Source organism: Physella acuta, unplaced genomic scaffold (genome assembly GCF_028476545.2).
Source record: "Physella acuta isolate Inbredline_101_S28 unplaced genomic scaffold, ASM2847654v3 ptg000568l, whole genome shotgun sequence".
In the NCBI taxonomy this organism is placed as follows: domain Eukaryota; kingdom Metazoa; phylum Mollusca; class Gastropoda; family Physidae; genus Physella; species Physella acuta.
Window position 1 is genome coordinate 29,623 of NW_026732087.1, and position 22,163 is coordinate 51,785.

The 22,163-nt window shown below is 39.1% G+C and overlaps 1 protein-coding gene across 1 annotated transcript in view; it reads right to left on the reverse strand.

Moving 5' to 3' along the window:
* LOC131946720 (ATP-binding cassette sub-family A member 2) overlaps positions 1-22,163 on the reverse strand; it is a 51,357-nt gene that overhangs the window by 5,584 nt on the left and 23,610 nt on the right. Inside the window, exons 18-30 of the mRNA XM_059307634.1 lie at positions 22,037-22,081; positions 21,230-21,414; positions 19,159-19,496; positions 18,614-18,763; positions 17,447-17,635; positions 15,799-16,084; positions 15,156-15,287; positions 13,971-14,076; positions 12,543-12,703; positions 8,767-8,993; positions 4,042-4,229; positions 2,550-2,720; positions 1,093-1,288 (exon numbers count right to left, since the gene is read on the reverse strand). Of these exons, the coding sequence (XP_059163617.1) occupies positions 1,093-1,288; positions 2,550-2,720; positions 4,042-4,229; positions 8,767-8,993; positions 12,543-12,703; positions 13,971-14,076; positions 15,156-15,287; positions 15,799-16,084; positions 17,447-17,635; positions 18,614-18,763; positions 19,159-19,496; positions 21,230-21,414; positions 22,037-22,081 (2,374 nt within the window). The remainder of the gene's footprint in view (positions 1-1,092; positions 1,289-2,549; positions 2,721-4,041; positions 4,230-8,766; positions 8,994-12,542; positions 12,704-13,970; positions 14,077-15,155; positions 15,288-15,798; positions 16,085-17,446; positions 17,636-18,613; positions 18,764-19,158; positions 19,497-21,229; positions 21,415-22,036; positions 22,082-22,163) is intronic.

Below are 22,163 nucleotides of genomic sequence, written 5' to 3' on the forward strand. Positions count from 1 at the left end.
ACTGACCACACAAGATTTTGGTAATAAAGATATGTAAGCATTAAGTACACTGACCTCACAAGATTTTGGTAATAAAGATATGTAAGCATTGAGTACACTGACCTCACAAGATTTTGGTAATAAAGATGTGTAAGCATTGTGTACACTGGCCTTACAAGATTTAGGTAATAAAGATATGTAAGCATTGAGTACACTGACCACACAAGATTTTGGTAATAAAATTAAGTAAGCATTGAGTACACTGACCTATGTGGTCAACGATTTTGGTAATAAAGATATGTAAGCATTGAGTACACAAACCACAGTGGTCAAAGATTTTGGTAATAAAGATATGTATGCATTGAGTACACGGACCTATGTTGTCAAAGATTTTGGTAATAAGTTATGTATGCATTAAGTACACTGACCTATGTTGTCAAAGATTTTGGTAATAAGTTATGTATGCATTGAGTACACTGACCTAACAAGATTTTGGTAATAACGAAATGTAAGCATTGAGTACACTGACCTCACAAGATTTTGGTAATAAAGATATGTAAGCATTGAGTACACTGACCTCACAAGATTTTGGTAATAAAGATATGTAAGCATTGAGTACACTGACCTCACAAGATTTTGGTAATAAAGTAATGTATGCATTGAGTATACTGATCTCACAAGATTTTGGTAATAAAGATATGTAAGCAGTGAGTACACTGACCTCATAAGATTTTGGTAATAAAGATATGTAAGCATTGTGTACACTGGCCTTACAAGATTTAGGTAATAAAGATATGTAAACATTGAGTACACTGACCACACAAGATTTTGGTAATAAAGACATGTAAGCATTGAGTACACTGACCTGACAGTGGTCAAAGATTTTGGTAATAAAGATATGTAAGCATTGAGTACACTGACCTCACAATATTTTGGTAATAAAGACATGTAAGCATTGAGTACACTGACCTCACAATATTTTGGTAATAAAGACATGTAAGCATTGAGTACACTGACCTCACAATATTTTGGTAATAAAGACATGTAAGCATTGAGTACACTGACCTCACAAGATTTTGGTAATAAAGTAATGTATGCATTGAGTGCACTCACCTCACAGTGGTCAAAGATTTTGTTAATATAGGCCACCACGTCCTCCAGAGACACGCCGGAGTCGACCTTGACATGGACCGTGATGGTGTAGCCCTGGGCGTACTTGGTCTTGAGGTACTGGGGCGTGCCCAGACACATGAGCCGGCCGTGGATCATGATGGTCAGCTTGCTGCACAGGAGCTCGCACTCTTCCATGCTGGACACAGGCAATAGAGAGAATAGGCATAGACTACGTAATACATTCAGGCACAGATGACGTAATACATTTAGGCAATGACTTAATACATTCAGGCATAGATTACGTTATACATTCAGGCATAGATTACGTAATACATTCAGGCATAGATTACGTAATACATTCAGCCATAGAGTAGGTAATACACTCAGGCATATATGACATTATACATTCAAGTATTGATTACGTAATACATTCAGCCATAGATGACATAATACATTCAAGCATAGATAACGTAATACATTCAGGCATAGATGACGTAATACATTCAAGCATAGATGACATAATACATTCAAACATAGAATGTCATAGTTTTCATAATACATTCAGGCATGTAACATTAGCCCCTAATACATTGGAATAGAGAAGAAGTTGGTCATAATAGACATGATATATTCAGATAGCCCTATGTAACAGTAGCCGCTCACTCAATGCAAGAGATGAGAATTTGGTCGTAGAATATATAATACGAGCCGACCCGCGGCGTATCATACGCCGCTATTTAGTTGTTTTATTTTCTATTTTTCATTAATTCATAATTTGTGAATTGGACAGTACCAATGCTGCCATTGAATATATTTGCTTTAAAACACTGTCAGTAGCTCGTTAAGGACGATAACCCCCCTCACCCCTCCTTTACCCAACCCATACCACTCCCCCCCCCCCCCCCCGTGAAAGCAGCCTCCTCTTAGTTACCTCCCCTAAGTTTAAAATCGTTTCAAACTAAATTATTTGCCCCTAATGCCCGTCACTAAAACCGGCTCTACGATTGTAAACATTTAGCGTGAACCACAGCTCACCAGAGCATGTAAGGGTGGGGGCGGTAGGAAGCGCGATTACAGCTTGGTGTTTTCTAGGGTCTCCAAGAAGAGAATTATATATATAGATTGTCTTGATGAGTTATCAAAACCAACCTTTGAAAGATGTATATCACCAAAACCAACCTTTGAAAGATGTATATCACCAAAACCCACCTTTGAAAGATGTATATCACCAAAACCAACCTTTGAAAGATGTATATCACCAAAACTAACCTTTGAAAGATGTATATCACCAAAACCCACTTTTGAAAGATGTATATCACCAAAACCAACCTTTGAAAGATGTATATCACCAAAACCAACCTTTGAGAGAGGTCTAGACAAGTCACACAACTATCTGAGGTAAAAACGAATAAATAAAAAAACCCACCTTTGTTAGTTCAAAATGACTGAAAACCCACCTCTGTGATGTGAAGATGAGGGTACTGCCCATAGAGCGGACGTCTTGTAGGATGGCCCAGATAGCCCGCTTGGCTATAATGTCCATCCCAGTGGTCGGCTCGTCCAGCAGAACAAACTGGGGGTCGCCGATCACACACACAGCAACAGACAACTTTCGTTTGGTGCCACCACTGGAGGTAACATGGAGAACACAGTCAGGGGGGGGGAGAGGTAAATAGGTAGTGATGTTGTGGGGTTTGTATGGGCTAGATGTAGCGATGTTGTGGGGTTTGTATGGGCTTGATGTATTGATGTTGTGGGGTTTGTATGGGCTAGATGTAGCGATGTTGTGGGGTTTGTATGGGCTAGATGTAGCGATGTTGTGGGGTTTGTATGGGCTTGATGTAGTGATGTTGTGGGGTTTGTATGGGCTTGATGTAGTGATGTTGTGGGGTTTGTATGGGCTTGATGTAGTGATGTTGTGGGGTTTGTATGGGCTAGATGTAGCGATGTTGTGGGGTTTGTATGGGCTAGATGTAGTGATGTTGTGGGGTTTGTATGGGCTTGATGTAGCGATGTTGTGGGGTTTGTATGAGCTAAATATGTAGCAATGTTAGTGGTTTGTATGAGCTAAATATGTGGCAATGTTATGAGGTTTGTATGAGCTAAATATGTAGCAATGTTAGAGGTTTGTATAAGCTAACTATGTAGCGATGTTTTGAGGTTTGTATGAGCTAAATATGTAGCGATGTTATAAGGTTTGTATGAGCTAACTATGTAGCGATGTTTTGAGGTTTGTATGAGCTAAATATGTAGCGATGTTATAAGGTTTGTATGAAGTAAATATGTAGCAATGTAGCAATATGGTTTGTATGAGCTAAATATGTAGCAATGATATGAGGTTTGTATGGGCTAGACGTAGCCATGTTATGAGGTTTGGAAGAGCTAATATGTAGCAATGTAATGAGTTTTGAGAGAGCTAATGATGGAGCAATGTAATGAGGTTTGGGAGAGCTAAAGACGTAGCGATGTAATGAAATTGGTATGGGCTAGACGTAGCAATAATTTGAGGTTTGTATGAGCTAAAAATGTAGTAATGTAATGAGGTTTGGGAGAGCTAAAGATTTAGCGATGTAATGAAATTGGTATGAGCTAGACGTAGCAATAATGTGAGGTTGGTATGAGCTAAAGACGTAACAATTGGAGCTAAAGACGTAACAATTGTGAGGTTTAAGGCCAGGGAGATGGGACAACTATGGGGAGCAAGCCACAGGGATACAAACAAATAAATACGGTACACAGTATCCGCCAAACCGCAAGTTTCAAGTGCCCCACCCCCTCGATGAAACTCTCTAAAAAACCATCTATTCCTGTTTGTCAACATGTTTCTCTCCAAGGATAAATCTCTAACAGAAACGATAGACACATACCCACCTTGACATCTGCGTCAGTTCGTCTGCATCTTCACCCCCTCCCCCTCCCTTTCGGGTTAGGGTTAGAAACATAACCCACCTGTAAATCTTGGTCTGTTTGTCAGCATATTTATCTAGTACGGCCGCCTTGATGAGGAAATCTGTCGTCTGCTTCAGCTTGTGTTCCTTGATTCCCCGCAGCCTCCCGTAGAAATACAAGACCTCCCTGCCCGTAAGATCTCCTTGAAAGAAATCGTGTTGGGGGCAGTAGCCGATCATACGGTATAACTGGGGATACAAGATATGGTTATCATATTGAGTATAGGTGTAATGGAGGCAGTAGCCTATCATAAGATACAGCTGGGTGTACAAGATATTGTTATATAGGGTATAGGTGTAATGGAGGCAGTAGCCTATCCTACGATATAACTGGGGATACAAGATATGATTATCATATTGAGTATAGGTGTAATGGAGGCAGTAGCCTATCATACGATACAACTGGGGATACAAGATATCATATAGGGTATAGGTATAATGGAGGTGGCAGCCTATCCTACGATACAACTGGGGATACAAGATATGATTATCATATTGAGTATAGGTGTAATGGAGGCAGTAGCCTATCATACGATACAACTGGGGATACAAGATATCATATAGGGTATAGGTATAATGGAGGTGGCAGCCTATTATATGATACAACTGGGGATACAAGATATCATATAGGGTATAGGTGCAATGGAGGCAGTAGCCTATCATACGATACAACTGGGGGTACAAGATAAGGTTATCATATTGTATACAATAAAGGGGTCAGTAGACTATCATACGATACAACTGGGGATACAAGATTTTGTTATCATATAGGGTATAGGTGCAATGGAGGCAGTAGCCTATCATACGATACAACTGGGGATACAAGATAAGGTTATCATATAGGGTATAGAAGTAATGGAGGCAGTAGCCTATCATACAATACAACTGGGGGTACAAGATAAGGTTATCATATAGGGTATAGGTGTAATGGAGGCAGTAGCCTATCATACGATACAACTGGGGATACAAGATAAGGTTATCATATAGGGTATAGAAGTAATGGAGGCAGTAGCCTATCATACAATACAACTGGGGGTACAAGATAAGGTTATCATATAGGGTATAGAAGTAATGGAGGCAGTAGCCTATCATACAATACAACTGGGGGTACAAGATAAGGTTATCATATTGTATACAATAAAGGGGTCAGTAGACTATCATAAAATACAACTGGGGGTACAAGATAAGGTTATCATATTGTATACAATAAAGGGGTCAGTAGACTATCATACAATACAACTGGGGGTACAAGATAAGGTTATCATATTGTATACAATAAAGGGGTCAGTAGCCTATCATACAATACAACTGGGGGTACAAGATAAGGTTATCATATTGTATACAATAAAGGGGTCAGTAGACTATCATACAATACAACTGGGGGTACAAGATAAGGTTATCATATTGTATACAATAAAGGGGTCAGTAGACTATCATACAATACAACTGGGGAAGATAAGGTTATCATATTGTATACAATAAAGGGGTCAGTAGACTATCATACAATACAACTGGGGGTACAAGATAAGGTTATCATATTGTATACAATAAAGGGGTCAGTAGACTATCATAAAATACAACTGGGGGTACAAGATAAGGTTATCATATTGTATACAATAAAGGGGTCAGTAGACTATCATACAATACAACTGGGGGTACAAGATAAGGTTATCATATTGTATACAATAAAGGGGTCAGTAGACTATCATACAATACAACTGGGGGTACAAGATAAGGTTATCATATTGTATACAATAAAGGGGTCAGTAGACTATCATACAATACAACTGGGGGTACAAGATAAGGTTATCATATTGTATACAATAAAGGGGTCAGTAGACTATCATACAATACAACTGGGGGTACAAGATAAGGTTATCATATTGTATACAATAAAGGGGTCAGTAGACTATCATACAATACAACTGGGGGTACAAGATAAGGTTATCATATTGTATACAATAAAGGTGTCAGTAGACTATCATAAAATACAACTGGGGGTACAAGATAAGGTTATCATATTGTATACAATAAAGGTGTCAGTAGACTATCATACAATACAACTGGGGAAGATAAGGTTATCATATTGTATACAATAAAGGGGTCAGTAGACTATCATACAATACAACTGGGGGTACAAGATAAGGTTATCATATTGTATACAATAAAGGGGTCAGTAGACTATCATACAATACAACTGGGGGTACAAGATAAGGTTATCATATTGTATACAATAAAGGGGTCAGTAGACTATCATACAATACAACTGGGGAAGATAAGGTTATCATATTGTATACAATAAAGGGGTCAGTAGACTATCATACAATACAACTTGGGGTACAAGACAAGGTTATCATATTGTATACAATAAAGGGGTCAGTAGACTATCATACAATACAACTGGGGGTACAAGATAAGGTTATCATATTGTATACAATAAAGGGGTCAGTAGACTATCATACAATACAACTGGGGAAGATAAGGTTATCATATTGTATACAATAAAGGGGTCAGTAGACTATCATACAATACAACTGGGGGTACAAGATAAGGTTATCATATTGTATACAATAAAGGGGTCAGTAGACTATCATACAATACAACTGGGGGTACAAGATAAGGTTATCATATTGTATACAATAAAGGGGTCAGTAGACTATCATACAATACAACTGGGGAAGATAAGGTTATCATATTGTATACAATAAAGGGGTCAGTAGACTATCATACAATACAACTTGGGGTACAAGACAAGGTTATCATATTGTATACAATAAAGGGGTCAGTAGACTATCATACAATACAACTGGGGGTACAAGATAAGGTTATCATATTGTATACAATAAAGGGGTCAGTAGACTATCTTACAATACAACTGGGGGTACAAGACAAGGTTATCATATTGTATACAATAAAGGGGTCAGTAGACTATCATACAATACAACTGGGGGTACAAGATAAGGTTATCATATTGTATACAATAAAGGGGTCAGTAGACTATCTTACAATACAACTGGGGGTACAAGACAAGGTTATCATATTGTATACAATAAAGGGGTCAGTAGACTATCATACAATACAACTGGGGAAGATAAGGTTATCATATTGTATACAATAAAGGGGTCAGTAGACTATCATACAATACAACTGGGGGTACAAGATAAGGTTATCATATTGTATACAATAAAGGGGTCAGTAGACTATCATACAATACAACTGGGGGTACAAGATAAGGTTATCATATTGTATACAATAAAGGGGTCAGTAGACTATCTTACAATACAACTGGGGGTACAAGACAAGGTTATCATATTGTATACAATAAAGGGGTCAGTAGACTATCAAACAATACAACTGGGGGTACAAGACAAGGTTATCATATTGTATACAATAAAGGGGTCAGTAGACTATCATACAATACAACTGGGGGTACAAGATAAGGTTATCATATTGTATACAATAAAGGGGTCAGTAGACTATCATACAATACAACTGGGGGTACAAGATAAGGTTATCATATTGTATACAATAAAGGGGTCAGTAGACTATCATACAATACAACTGGGGGTACAAGATAAGGTTATCATATTGTATACAATAAAGGGGTCAGTAGACTATCATACAATACAACTGGGGGTACAAGATAAGGTTATCATATTGTATACAATAAAGGGGTCAGTAGACTATCATACAATACAACTGGGGGTACAAGATAAGGTTATCATATTGTATACAATAAAGGGGTCAGTAGACTATCATACAATACAACTGTGATAACAAATATATTATCTTATACGTTACTAAGGTAGCCTATTCATAGATACATATGTCAATATTGTAAAAATGACATTGCATCAGGTTTTAGCACATGCTGCTTCATGTGAATAGGAGCCACAATTATCAGATTTATGTGAGTAGGAGCCACAATTATCAAATGCATGTGAGTAGGAGCCACAATTATCAAATTCATGTGAGTAGGAGCCACAATTATCAAATTCATGTGAATAGGAGCCACAATTATCAAATTCGTGTGAATAGGAGTCACAATTATCAAATTCGTGTGAATAGGAGCCACAATTATCAAATTCATGTGAGTAGGAGCCACAATTATCAAATTCATGTGAGTAGGAGCCACAATTATCAAATTCATGTGAGTAGGAGCCACAATTATCAAATTCATGTGAATAGGAGCAACAATTATCAAATTCGTGTGAATAGGAGTCACAATTATCAAATTCGTGTGAATAGGAGCCACAATTATCAAATTCATGTGAATAGGAGCCACAATTATCAAATTCATGTGAGTAGGAGCCACAATTATCAAATTCATGTGAGTAGGAGCCACAATTATCAAATTCATGTGAGTAGGAGCCACAATTATCAAATTCATGTCAATAGGACCCACAATTATCAAATTCATGTGAATAGGACCCAAACATTAAATTCATGTTAATGTACCCCCAATTATCAAATTTTAAACCTTTTATGAGCAAGCTCTCAAAATTTCATTGCTAGAAACCTACGAAAAGGATCTAATATTTAAATGTGTTGTTTTTTTCGTAACTAAACTCTAGTAGTACTTAAATTAGTTATGAAACGTCGATGTTCGTCAATTATTTTCGATTTCAACTCATTGCACTACAGCATTACGTTCCCTAAAATCCTCATACTGGAAAATAATAAAACCCAAAAGATTTAAAAAAAATAAATAAATAAATACACTGACCTTTGCCCTGTTGGTCTCCAAATTTAGACCACGGTAGAAAACATTTCCCGACGTACAAGGAATCTCGCCAATCAGCATCTTGAATGTTGAGCTCTTGCCCGCCCCGTTACCCCCCAGCAGACCGAAACACTCGTTCTTGGCGATACCAAGGTTGGTGTTTTCTACAGCGGTCAGCGTGTGGGTGTTGGACAGGTACTTCTTGCACAGGTTGACCATCAGAACCTCGTCTGAAAGGTGAGTATAGCGTCAGTCAAATAAAACAAGATAGATGTATCATCATTACATATAGATTTATTAAGTCAGCGAAGAGGATAAGTTCTTCTGACATCTGGGAATAGGACTAGTTCCGATGACATGAGGAGTATAGGACTAGTTCCGATGACATGAGGAGTATAGGACTAGTTCCGATGACATCTGGAAACATGACTAGTTCCGATGACATCTGCAAATAGGACTAGTTCCGATGACATCTGGTACAAGGACTAGTTCCGATGGCATCTGGGAATAGAACTAGTCCCGATAACATCTGGGAATAAGACAAGTTCCAATGACATCAGGAGAATAGGACATGTTCCTAAGAGATATGGGGTAGGAGAACGCCTCATGACATTAGAAGTTAAAACACGTCGATATGGGGACTGAAAAGTCATTAAGCCAAATGAGTAAATGTTGATTCGAGGGTACAGTGCGATTCCTCTGAACCCTATGAGATCTTCTTCAGGTCTAAACTATGTGACCATCACCGTACTATGGGTTCATCTTCAGGTCTAAACCCTAAACACTCACCTGGAACCATATTCAGATCTAAACCCTGATCACTTACCTTGTTCTGGGATCTTCTTCGGATCTGAACCCTGAACCCTGACCTTACTATGGGATCTTCTTCAGATCTAAACCCTGAACCCTCACCTTGCTCTGGGATCTTCTTCAGATCTAAACCCTGAACCCTCACCCTGCTCTGAGATCTTCTTCAGATCTAAACCCTGAACCCTCACCTTGCTCTGGGATCATCTTCAGATCTAAACCCTGATCTAGGATCTTCCTCAGGTCTAAACCCTAAACACTCACCTGGAATCTTATTCAGGTCTAAACCCTGCACCCTCACCTTGCTCTGGGATCATCTTCAGATCTAAACCCTGAACCCTCACCTTGCTCTGAGATCTTGATCTAAACCCTGAACCCTTACCTTGCTCTGAGATCTTCAAATCTAAACCCTGAACCCTTACCTTGCTCTGCGATCTTCTTCAGATCTAAACCCTGAACCCTCACCTTGCTCTGAGATCTTGATCTAAACCCTGAACCCTCACCTTGCTCTGGGATCTTCTTCAGATCTAAACCCTGAACCCTCACCTTGCTCTGAGATCTTCTTCAGATCTAAACCCTGAACCCTCACCTTACTAGGGGATCATCTTCAAATCTAAACCCTGAACCCTCACCTTGCTCTGGGATCATCTTCAGATCTAAACCCTGATCTGGGATCTTCCTCAGGTCTAAACCCTAAACACTCACCTGGAATCTTATTCAGGTCTAAACCCTGCACCCTCACCTTGCTCTGGGATCATCTTCAGATCTAAACCCTGCACCCTCACCTTGCTCTGGGATCATCTTCAGGTCTAAACCCTGAACCCTCACCTTGCTCTGAGATCTTGATCTAAACCCTAAACCCTCACCTTGCTCTGGGATCTTGATCTAAACCCTGAACTCTTAACTTGCTCAGGGATATTCTTCAGGTCTAAACCCTGAACCCTCACCTTGCTCTGAGATCTTGATCTAAACCCTAAACCCTCACCTTGCTCTGCTATCTTCTTCAGATCTAAACCCTGAACCCTCACCTTGCTCTGCGATCTTCTTCAGATCTAAACCCTGAACCCTCACATTGCTCTGAGATCTTGATCTAAACCCTGAACCCTCACCTTGCTCTGAGATCTTGATCTAAACCCTGAACCCTCACCTTGCTCTGAGATCTTGATCTAAACCCTGAACCCTCACCTTGCTCTGGGATCTTGATCTAAACCCTGAACCCTCACCTTGCTCTGGGATCTTGATCTAAACCCTGAACCCTCACCTTGCTCTGAGATCTTGATCTAAACCCTGAACCCTCACCTTGCTCTGAGATCTTGATCTAAACCCTGAACCCTCACCTTGCTCTGAGATCTTGATCTAAACCATGAACCCTTACCTTGCTCTGGGATCTTCTTAAAGTCTAAACCCTGAACCCTCAACTTGCTCTGCGATCTTGATCTAAACCCTGAACCCTCACTTTGCTCTGGGATCTTGATCTAAACCCTGAACCCTCACCTTGCTCTGGGATCTTCTTCAGGTCTAAACCCTGAACCCTCAACTTGCTCTGCGATCTTGATCTAAACCCTGAACCCTCACCTTGCTCTGAGATCTTGATCTAAACCCTGAACCCTCACCTTGCTCTGAGATCTTGATCTAAACCCTGAACCCTCACCTTGCTCTGGGATCTTGATCTAAACCCTGAACCCTCACCTTGCTCTGGGATCTTGATCTAAACCCAGAACCCTCACCTTGCTCTGAGATCTTGATCTAAACCCTGAACCCTCACCTTGCTCTGAGATCTTGATCTAAACCCTGAACCCTCACCTTGCTCTGAGATCTTGATCTAAACCATGAACCCTTACCTTGCTCTGGGATCTTCTTCAAGTCTAAACCCTGAACCCTCAACTTGCTCTGCGATCTTGATCTAAACCCTGAACCCTCACTTTGCTCTGGGATCTTGATCTAAACCCTGAACCCTCACCTTACTCTGGGATCTTCTTCAGGTCTAAACCCTGAACCCTTAACTTGCTCTGCGATCTTGATCTAAACCCTGAACCCTCACCTTGCTCTGAGATCTTGATCTAAACCCTGAACCCTCACCTTGCTCTGAGATCTTGATCTAAACCCTGAACCCTCACCTTGCTCTGAGATTTTGATCTAAACCCTGAACCCTCACCTTGCTCTGAGATCTTGATCTAAACCATGAACCCTTACCTTGCTCTGGGATCTTCTTCAAGTCTAAACCCTGAACCCTCAACTTGCTCTGCGATCTTGATCTAAACCCTGAACCCTCACTTTGCTCTGGGATCTTGATCTAAACCCTGAACCCTCACCTTGCTCTGGGATCTTCTTCAGGTCTAAACCCTGAACCCTCAACTTGCTCTGCGATCTTGATCTAAACCCTGAACCCTCACCTTGCTCTGAGATCTTGATCTAAACCCTGAACCCTCACCTTGCTCTGAGATCTTGATCTAAACCCTGAACCCTCACCTTGCTCTGGGATCTTGATCTAAACCCTGAACCCTCACCTTGCTCTGGGATCTTGATCTAAACCCTGAACCCTCACCTTGCTCTGAGATCTTGATCTAAACTCTGAACCCTCACCTTGCTCTGAGATCTTGATCTAAACCCTGAACCCTCACCTTGCTCTGAGATCTTGATCTAAACCACGAACCCTTACCTTGCTCTGGGATCTTCTTCAAGTATAAACCCTGAACCCTCAACTTGCTCTGCGATCTTGATCTAAACCCTGAACCCTCACTTTGCTCTGGGATCTTGATCTAAACCCTGAACCCTCACCTTACTCTGGGATCTTCTTCAGGTCTAAACCCTGAACCCTCAACTTGCTCTGCGATCTTGATCTAAACCCTGAACCCTCACCTTGCTCTGAGATCTTGATCTAAACCCTGAACCCTCACCTTGCTCTGAGATCTTGATCTAAACCCTGAACCCTCACTTGCTCTGGGATCTTGATCTAAACCCTGAACCCTCACCTTGCTCTGGGATCTTCTTCAGATCTAAACCCTGAACCCTCTGCCTCTCAGCGATGACCTCGTCGTCACAATCGGTGAGCGGCTCTAGGTTGGTGATCTTGGTGAGCGACTTCTCAAGCTTCTGGATGATGAAATCGTGCAGGGACCCGGCGGATGTACACCTGCGGGAGGGAGAGGGGGAGGGGGGTGTTTAGTAAACACACACATATACACCCACACCCCCACACACACTTAGACAAACGCTAACATATGCACACACCCATGTACAAACTAATAGATTTCCAAAACCCTTGCCCTGATCAGTAACCCTATCCCTAACTAATCCTTAACAGTTGCGTATGCATTGCTTTGCTTAAACGACATTAAGAGAAGGTAATTTAGAGAGCGGGTGCTATCCTACTGTACAGTGGCGTAGCGAGGTCTGGTGTCACCCGGTGCGGCACTTGATGGTGTCATTCCCAGAGGCGTAACGACCCTTCCCGGGAACAAACTTTCAATTTTCGATTTGCACCATCCCCCTCAAACTTTCGATTTGCACCTCTTAAAACAGTATTTAACACTCGAATTAATCACTTAATTAAGTGGAATTATCATTTTTCTATATATATTTTGCTATTTTTTGCCTTGGTGTCACCCCTTTAAATGGTGTCGCCCGGTGCTGTCTACACCCCCGCCTCCCCCTCGCTACGCCTCTGCTACTGTATATTAGGGAAAGGGGAGTTATTATAAGTGGATAATAATATATTGGAGGTGTTAACTGATGCGAGGGGATGGGTTCTAATCAATAAAGCTATGAAAACTCTAATTAGTTCTATATGTGCAAAATACTTTTTTAACTTTCATTCCCCCTTAGGTAGAAACAGTCTCTTTACGTCTTGAGCCTAGTTAAATGTATTCTATTCTCGCATAGCTTCAAAGCTAACATTGATGACACCTAAGATCTCAAACCTTTACTCAAACGTAATCGACGGCTAAAACTTTGAACAAACATCTTCGCTGGTATCAAAGTACTATGCCTGCGATTTTTAAGTATCGTACCTTTCATACCTTTAGCGTAGCGAGGGGGGGGGGGGGGACATATGTCCCCGGGCGCCGACCTTAGGGGGCGCCAACATGGGTTGGAAAAATAAATTGAAAGGTTGAGGGGGGTGCAAATCGAAAGTTTGAGGGAGGGTGCAAATCGAAAACTTGAGGGGGGGTGTGCAAATTGAAAGTTTGAGGGGGGGGGGTGCAAATCGAAATCTTGATCTTGAGGAGGGGGGTTGCAAATCGAAATCTCGAGAAGGGGTGCAAATCGAAAGTTTGAGGGGGGTGCAAATCGAAATCTTGAGGGGGGGTGGGGGGCGCAAATCGAAAGGTTTGTCCCCGGGAGCCGGGAAGGGTAAAATTAATTATTCCATATCGGTTATTAAATACAAGAGAAATTACCGTTTTCCACGATGCAAAAGGCTTTCAACGACGATTAGAAAAAACCAACATATAAACCAATGTATGACAAAGGCAAAAACGGCAGTCGTTGTTATTTGCCCAGCATCTGAAATACGAGTTCAAATCAATCATTACAAAAGATTATTATGGTTATAATATGGAGGATACTATTCACCTGATATGTGTAACTTTTAAATGCTGATAAAATGCGTATGCTTTAAAAACACAGTAGTACCTAGTGATACAAACATAGTACGTTCCTTAACATCCCCCCCCCCCCCCCATTAAAAATGACATCCATGTTTTGTCATTATTTTTTTTTAATGATCTATGAAAAAAGTGGCATAAAAGCATAGTATAATACAGAAAGAAGGAATAACTGGTTTTATAAAGGAAAAGTAAAATCATACAGTAAAATCTTATGGGGGGTCTGGCTTTTTGTGACGACGTGTGACGGAGGGGAGGGGGGGCTAAAATCGTCAAAAAAAGCGTGACGTCATTTATGAATGACCCCCTGTCGAAGTTGATAATATCTTCCTCCCTTTTAGAACCTAACGGAAATTAATTAAGACAAGTGCCAGTAAACATTTCCATTGAACGACCAGTTGTACTTCATCGGGGTGTTTGTTTTCCACGAATTTCAAACTCGTAGTTTCTCGTATTTCAAATCAAAACATCACCCACTCAAAATCTAAAACATCTCGTATGTCGAGGTATTCGTATGTCAGGGTGTCAAGGTACCCTTGTTCTGTCGTGACTTAACTTTCACCGGAATTGTAAAACTAAATTGACTGTTCCATTTAAATCTTCTTATAAATAACCCGGCTTTGTAAGTCGCTTTAGTAGACAATTTTATACTACCAAAGATACTTACTGTTTTGATGAAAACAATTGATAGGATATATCCTGAGTTAAGGTTTAATGGTTTTGATAAGACACTTAAATTATGTGATCTATACTCTTAAGAAGATTATTCAGATCATTTCTGAGGTACTTATTCATCGAAGAGAGGGTAGATTGCAGAGTGAATTTGTTAAAAATTAAGCATACTCTTATGGGTTGGTTTGTTAAAATTACACATAGTCATATTCAAATTTTCGTTGAATAATCTGTAACGTCTATTTTTTTTAAATATCGTTTACAAAGGTAACTAGCATAGGGAAGTAAAACAGACGGACGCTTCACCTGAATCAAATAGAAGAATTCTCGTGTGCGCAGCGTTTAATATCGTGTTTGGTGACGTCATCAAAAATGCGTGATTAACATATATAAGAAGCTTCTCATTAACATAATAAGATGCTGTAAAGTGAGCGAGCACTGAGGAAAAAATCATTATATATATAAATCTATATCTGTATAAACATATATATATATATATATGATAATAAAGGCCTACCTTTGCACAAAACGTAATGGATAATTTCATATATATATATATATATATATATATATATATATATATATATATATATATATATACATATATATATATATATATATTTATTTATTTATTTATTTATTTATTTATTTATTTATTTATTTATTTATTTATTTATTTATTTATTTATTTAATTATTTATTTATTTATTTATTTATTTATTTATTTATTTATTTATTTATTTATTTATTTATTTATTTATTTATTTATTTATTTATTTATTTATTTATTTATTTATTTATTTATTTATTTATTTATTTATTTATTTATTTATTTATTTATTTATTTATTTGTTTATTTATTTATATATTTATAGTAAACGAATTATATACTTACATATAATAAAATTGTTTTATATACCAACTTTTTACTTACTACAAAATTACTTACTATGTAAAAACGCATATGATACAAATATGAATACAGCCAGTGTAGGTTTGACGAAAAGCTTGCTGAAGATGTAGATGAAAGGCAGAACGTCCAGGATGAAGAGGAAGTGTATGGGTATGAGGAGGTGGACGTGTTCCTTGATGTTCTCCAAGGACTGCTGTCCCAGGATGCAAGCCCACTGGGTGGCGATGTAGAAGAGGAAGAGGGCGATGTCGAAGAGGTACATTGAGCCCCAGTACATGTAGGATGGGACTCCGCTGAGGAGGGTCAGGGTGTGGGCTCCCGTCTGTGGATCAGAGGTGGATTGATTATGCGGGAGGCGCGTGGGTTAGAGGAGGGTGAATGGGGATTATGTGTGAATGAGTTGTGGATAGAATTAGGATGGGCGTTACATGTGGATAAATTGTAAGACTATTTAAAAAATTGATGAGCGAACACTGTTATTTGTGAATGTAATACAATACTCAAACTTAATAATTAAAAAGGTTGTGGTTTTAGTTGGAAATATATATATATATATATATATATATATATATATATATATATATATATATATATATATATATATATATATATATATATATATATATATAAGAAAAACGATCTCTGGGAAAATTATATCTGACAGATTATCTCAAACAAAATGTCTTTAAACGAAATCTCACGGACAAAAATTTTCTAAGACAAATTATCCCACAAACAAGTATGTCGGTACAAGGATACCAATAAGTTGGATCAAAGAAAGCACGTGATCATAGTAGTTTTATCCTGAGTTCATTCAAGTTATTTTTCCAGTTATTGATTTTAATTTATCATATCTGTACCCTCCCCCTTGGTGTGCCTGCTTCAAGTTCACCATTTCATCTGAGACGTACTCTAGTTGTCGTCGATTGAGTTATACGTACACTTTTCTCTGATATCTGCTATAATTGGTATTTATTGGGTTATACATACTCTTATCTCTGAGACGTTTGACAATTGGGTTATACGTACACTTTTCTCTGATATCTGCTATAGTTGGTATCAATTGGGTTATACGTACATTATTCTCTGAGACCAGCATATAGGTACCACCAATTGGGTTATACGTACACTATTCTCTCATATCTGTTATAGTTGGTATCAATTGGGTTATACGTACATTATTCTCTGAGACCAGCATATAGGTACCACCAATTGGGTTATACGTACACTATTCTCTCATATCTGCTATAGTTGGTACCAATTGGGTTATACGTACTCTTATCTCTGAGACGTGGTGCTTCAGTTTGGGTTATACGTACATTTTTCTATGAGACATAATCTGGTTGCCATCAATTGGGTTATACGTACATTATTCTCTGAGACCAGCATATAGGTGCCACCATTTGGGTTATACGTACATTATTCTCTGAGACCAGCATATAGGTGCCATCAATTGGGTTATACGTACATTATTCACTCATATCTGTTCTAATTGGCATCAATTGGGTTATACGTACACTTTTCTCTGAGATGAGGTCATCAATAGGGTTATACGTACACTTTTCTCTATGAGGAAGTGCATCAGTTAGGTTATACGTACACTTTTCTCTGGGAGGAGGTACATCAATTGGGTTATACGTACACTTTTCTCTGAGAGGAGGTGCATCAATTGGCTTATACGTACACTTTTCTCTGAGACGAGCCAACTGAGGATCAGCGTCTCAAATGAGATGACCGCAAAGTGGAGCAGCAACAGGCTGATACCCTGGTTGTAGGACTGTAGCTTGATGTGACCGTACGGGTACACCCCAGTCTGGACCTGGAAGTCGTTGCCCAGGTACTCACGCACGTGTGCATTGAGCAACATTTGGACCTAAACACGCGCATGAAAAAAAATCGTCCACTTGTTAAATACAATATTTTAAATTTGTTCACTTCGGGGTCATCCATAAATGACGTCACGCTTTTTTTTGACGATTTTTACCTCCCCCCTCCCCTCCGTCATACATCGTCACAAAAAGCCAGAATCCCCACCCATAAAATGTCGTCACACCTCAGCCTACAACCCCTCTCAAAGTTGCTGTTGATTTTTTCTTAAAACATCGATATTTTTCCAAAATCTTGTCAGAACTCTGTCAACATAGAGTATTTTGATTAATTCCTATTACAATTTATTAAAACCGTTTTCTAAAACGCGAAATTATAACTGCTAAAACTCGTTTTCTAACATTGCTTTTTTATAATGCAAAAATGTGACGTCACACCATCTGAATCCCCTTCCACCCCCACCCCCATCATCACACACCGTCACTAAATTAAGGACCCCCCTCCCCCCTACGAGTGTGACGTCATTTATGGACGACCCTTTACTCAATGTGCGATCATTTTCATACATGAATACTACAATTATCTACAAAGCTTATACCATCAATAATTGTCTAAAATATTTGGAATTAACTGTTCCACTCTTTAGTTTTACTCACGACCTAGTGAATAAAAATAGCGTCCATCTTTCTAAACAAAACACTACAGTAGTCTCCCTTAATAATATTTCCTTCGCCTGTCGGTACTTAGATTTAAATATCACGGCTAACATTAGTAAATATAAGACTTATGTTGTAAACAGTTGTAAGGCTTTACGCCTTTCATTTTTAATTGACTCAATCAATATTTTAACCATTAAGGTATTGAACAATTGGTATTCTGCACACACAAAATGAATACATTAAATAACCTTTTTTGTAGTGTGAAACTAGCATTTAAACTCTCAGACTTCAAAAGAAATTGAAGAAACTAATGTAAATCAAGATAAGATAATCCACACATACTAAATAATACAAGATGATCCTACCCCAATAGCCTCGAGGTGAACAAAATCAGACTGGTAGTAAACAACACAAGGCTCTGGTGCTTTGCGGATCTCAAACCCTAACAGAAGTTGTCTTCGGTAGGTTTGTACGGAATTTCTTTCAGCCCAGTCAATGAAATATGCGTTAAATCCCTATAAAAAGTTATATATATATATATATATATATATATATATATACATATATATATACATATATATATATATATATATATACGTATATATATTATATAACAACATATATATATATATAAATATATACATATATTTTCATATATATATACATATATATATGAAAATATATGTATATATTTAAAACATAATTTATAATAAAATACACTTACACTTGTATTAACCCTAACAATACTTACCTCTGGGAATACCTCTTCTCTACTTACGCCTGTCATTACCCTCACTCTACTGCGTTGGTGTTTACCCCTACACTACTCCCACTGGGAGAACACTAACACTACTTTTATATGGGGTTACCCCAACATTACTTACCTTTGGAATTAATTTACATAACTTACATTTGGTAGATCCGTCACGGTGAACACCTGCATTCTCTCCTGTAGCAAAGCCCTTAACCTATTAGAAACTCCACGAAGATCTGGATCCGTCGGTTCCAGTACAGCGGCCAAGGTCCCTGGGATGTCTCTGATGTTAAAATCCAGTGGGTGAGTCGTGGCGATGTCGTGCGATTTGATGACGTACATCAGGGTCAAGGTGGCGTGGATGAGGGTGACGAAGAGGATGGTGCTGGTGTTCCGTCTCAGCATGATCCAGCGCTTGATGACCAGGGCTTTCACCTGCTGGGTGTGCAGGCGGATGCCCACGTTCTTTTGGTCGACCGGAGCTGCCTTCGTCTCTGTGGAGAGTTTGTGTTCAATTAGTGCAGGGGTCGCCAAACTACCCGCGAGGTCCTCTCACCCGGCCCGCGGAGATCTTTTTGTACACGGAAAAAAACGTTTGTTGTTGATGGCTGAGGAACTTTGCTCAGAAAAATCACGACATGCCTAGAAACAAATTGGCCCCCGAACTGAAATTTGATACTTAATGCGGCCCTCGGGCTAAAAAGTTTGGAGACCCCTGCATTAGTGAATGGGTTTCTTTATCTCGCGGTAAGGTGTGCTCGTGTAAACATGAGAGCTGTATGTGTACCGCGTAACAAATGAAAGTTAGAGACGTATAAGTGCATGTCAAACTTCAGCCAAATGAAATATTTATTTCAGACATGTATAAGTGTTGAAGGGGGAGAAGGGGGTAAGGAACTTTATTTTAGCACCACCCCCTCAGAGAGCATCCAATGCCACATCCACCCATAACAAATAAAGTAAAAAAATATAATGTGCATCGAAAAGTTTATGTTAACTAACGCCAGCTACTTCGCTGGAAAAAAGTGCACAGTTAAAATTGCCCACCCACCATCTTATAAAAATACCTTAAAGAAAACCGGAATAAAATAAAACTCGATACAGCATGTGAATCCCCTACGAAAAATAAAATAAAAACTTTATATCACTTATTTCAACCCTTAACAAATCTAACCCCCCCCCCCCCCCCATCATTACTCCAACCGGTGAATTCAGCTCATACAAGCATTACTATAAACAATATACACCCAAAACAAACGCTAACATACCCAAACCTCCAACCTAAAACAAACACAAATCTACCCAAACCTCCACCTAAAACAAACACAAACCTACACAAAACGTCACCTAAAAAAACACAAACTTACCCAAACCTTCACCTAAAAAAACACGAACCTATCTAAAACTTCACCTAAAACAAACACGAACCTACCCAAACCCCCACCTAAACTAAACACAAACCTACCCACAACTTCACCTAAAACAAACACAAACATACCCAAACTTCCACCTAAAACAAACACGAACCTACCCAAACTTCCACCTAAAACAAACACGAACCCATCCAAACCCCCACCTAAACTAAACACAAACCTACCCAAAACTGCACCTAAAACAAACACAAAACTACCCAAACTTCCACCTAAAACAAACGCTAACATACCCAAACTTCCTCCTAAAACAAACACGAACCTACCCAAAACTTCACTTAAAACAAACACAAACATACCCAAACTTCCACCTAAAACAAACACGAACCTACCCAAACTTCCACCTAAAACAAACACGAACCTACCCAAACTTCCACCTAAAACAAACACGAACCTATCCAAACCCCCACCTAAACTAAACACAAACTTACCCAAAACTGCACCTAAAACAAACACAAACCTACCCAAACTTCCACCTAAAACAAACGCTAACATACCCAAACTTCCACCTAAAACAAACGCTAACATACCCAAACTTCCACCGAAACCAAACACAAACCTACCCAAAACTGCACCTAAAACAAACACGAACCTATCGAAAACTTCCACCTAAAAAAAAAGGCTAACATACCCAAACTTCCACCGAAACCAAACACAAACCTACCCAAAACTTCACCTAAAACAAACACGAACCTACCCAAACTTCCACCTAAAACAAACACGAACCTACCCAAAACTTCAGCTAAAACAAACACGAACCTACCCAAACCCCCACCCTAAACCAAACACAAACCTACCCAGAACTTCATCTTGAACTGATCCCATCACGGATTCAGCGCCATCCTTCTTGAGGCTTTTGATGGTTTCGCTGCTCCGTCTAGAGACCATATCATTGCGCGGCTGGGTCTGGGGGATGTTGTCCACTTTGCTGGAACCTACCTCCACCGTGGAGCCAGTTTTTGGCTTCTCTGACGACAGTTCTCTGCCCAAGACACAGTCATAATGTATAAAGAGTCATGGTATTATCATTATCTTTTCCATTTCGTGCCCAAGAAACACTCATATTGTATAAAGTCATACTCATGGTATTATCTTTTCCATGTTGTGCCCAAGACACAGTCATACCCTATAATGAGTCATACTCATAGTATACTCATAGTATCATCATCATCTTTTCCCTTTCGTACCAACGACACGTAGGACAGATGAAGTTGAGTCCATATGTTTTACATACCTCAGCATATGAAACGATAGTGCGGTCAGTACTATGTCCAGTCGCCTTTGCTTTTCCTAACGTGAGTTAGGTACCCATCAGAGCTGGGTGAACTCACTTGAACAACGATTCGAACTCGAGACTTTTGAATAAGTAGTCTAGCTCTCTATCGCTAAGCCAAGTCGCCCCATATACCCATGGTATATTACACAAACATGACTTTTCTGACGTGTATGCCAATAATACTATTTTTAAAATTGACATTAATAACATACCAATATGTAGCCTACAGTGTAATTCGGGACTTTCAAAACGCAAGAACAAACTGAATCTTTCTAACAGTACTTTCCTCACAACCCATGTACAACTGGCCGTTTTCAACAGAACTTACGTATTTGCCTTTGAATTTTTTCCAGATTCTTTTTTTTCGACTTCGCTGAAAACGGAAAACGGAGATCTTACATATTTGTAACTTAATTCATCATATTAAATATTTTCTCAACTTTGCTCAAAAAGCT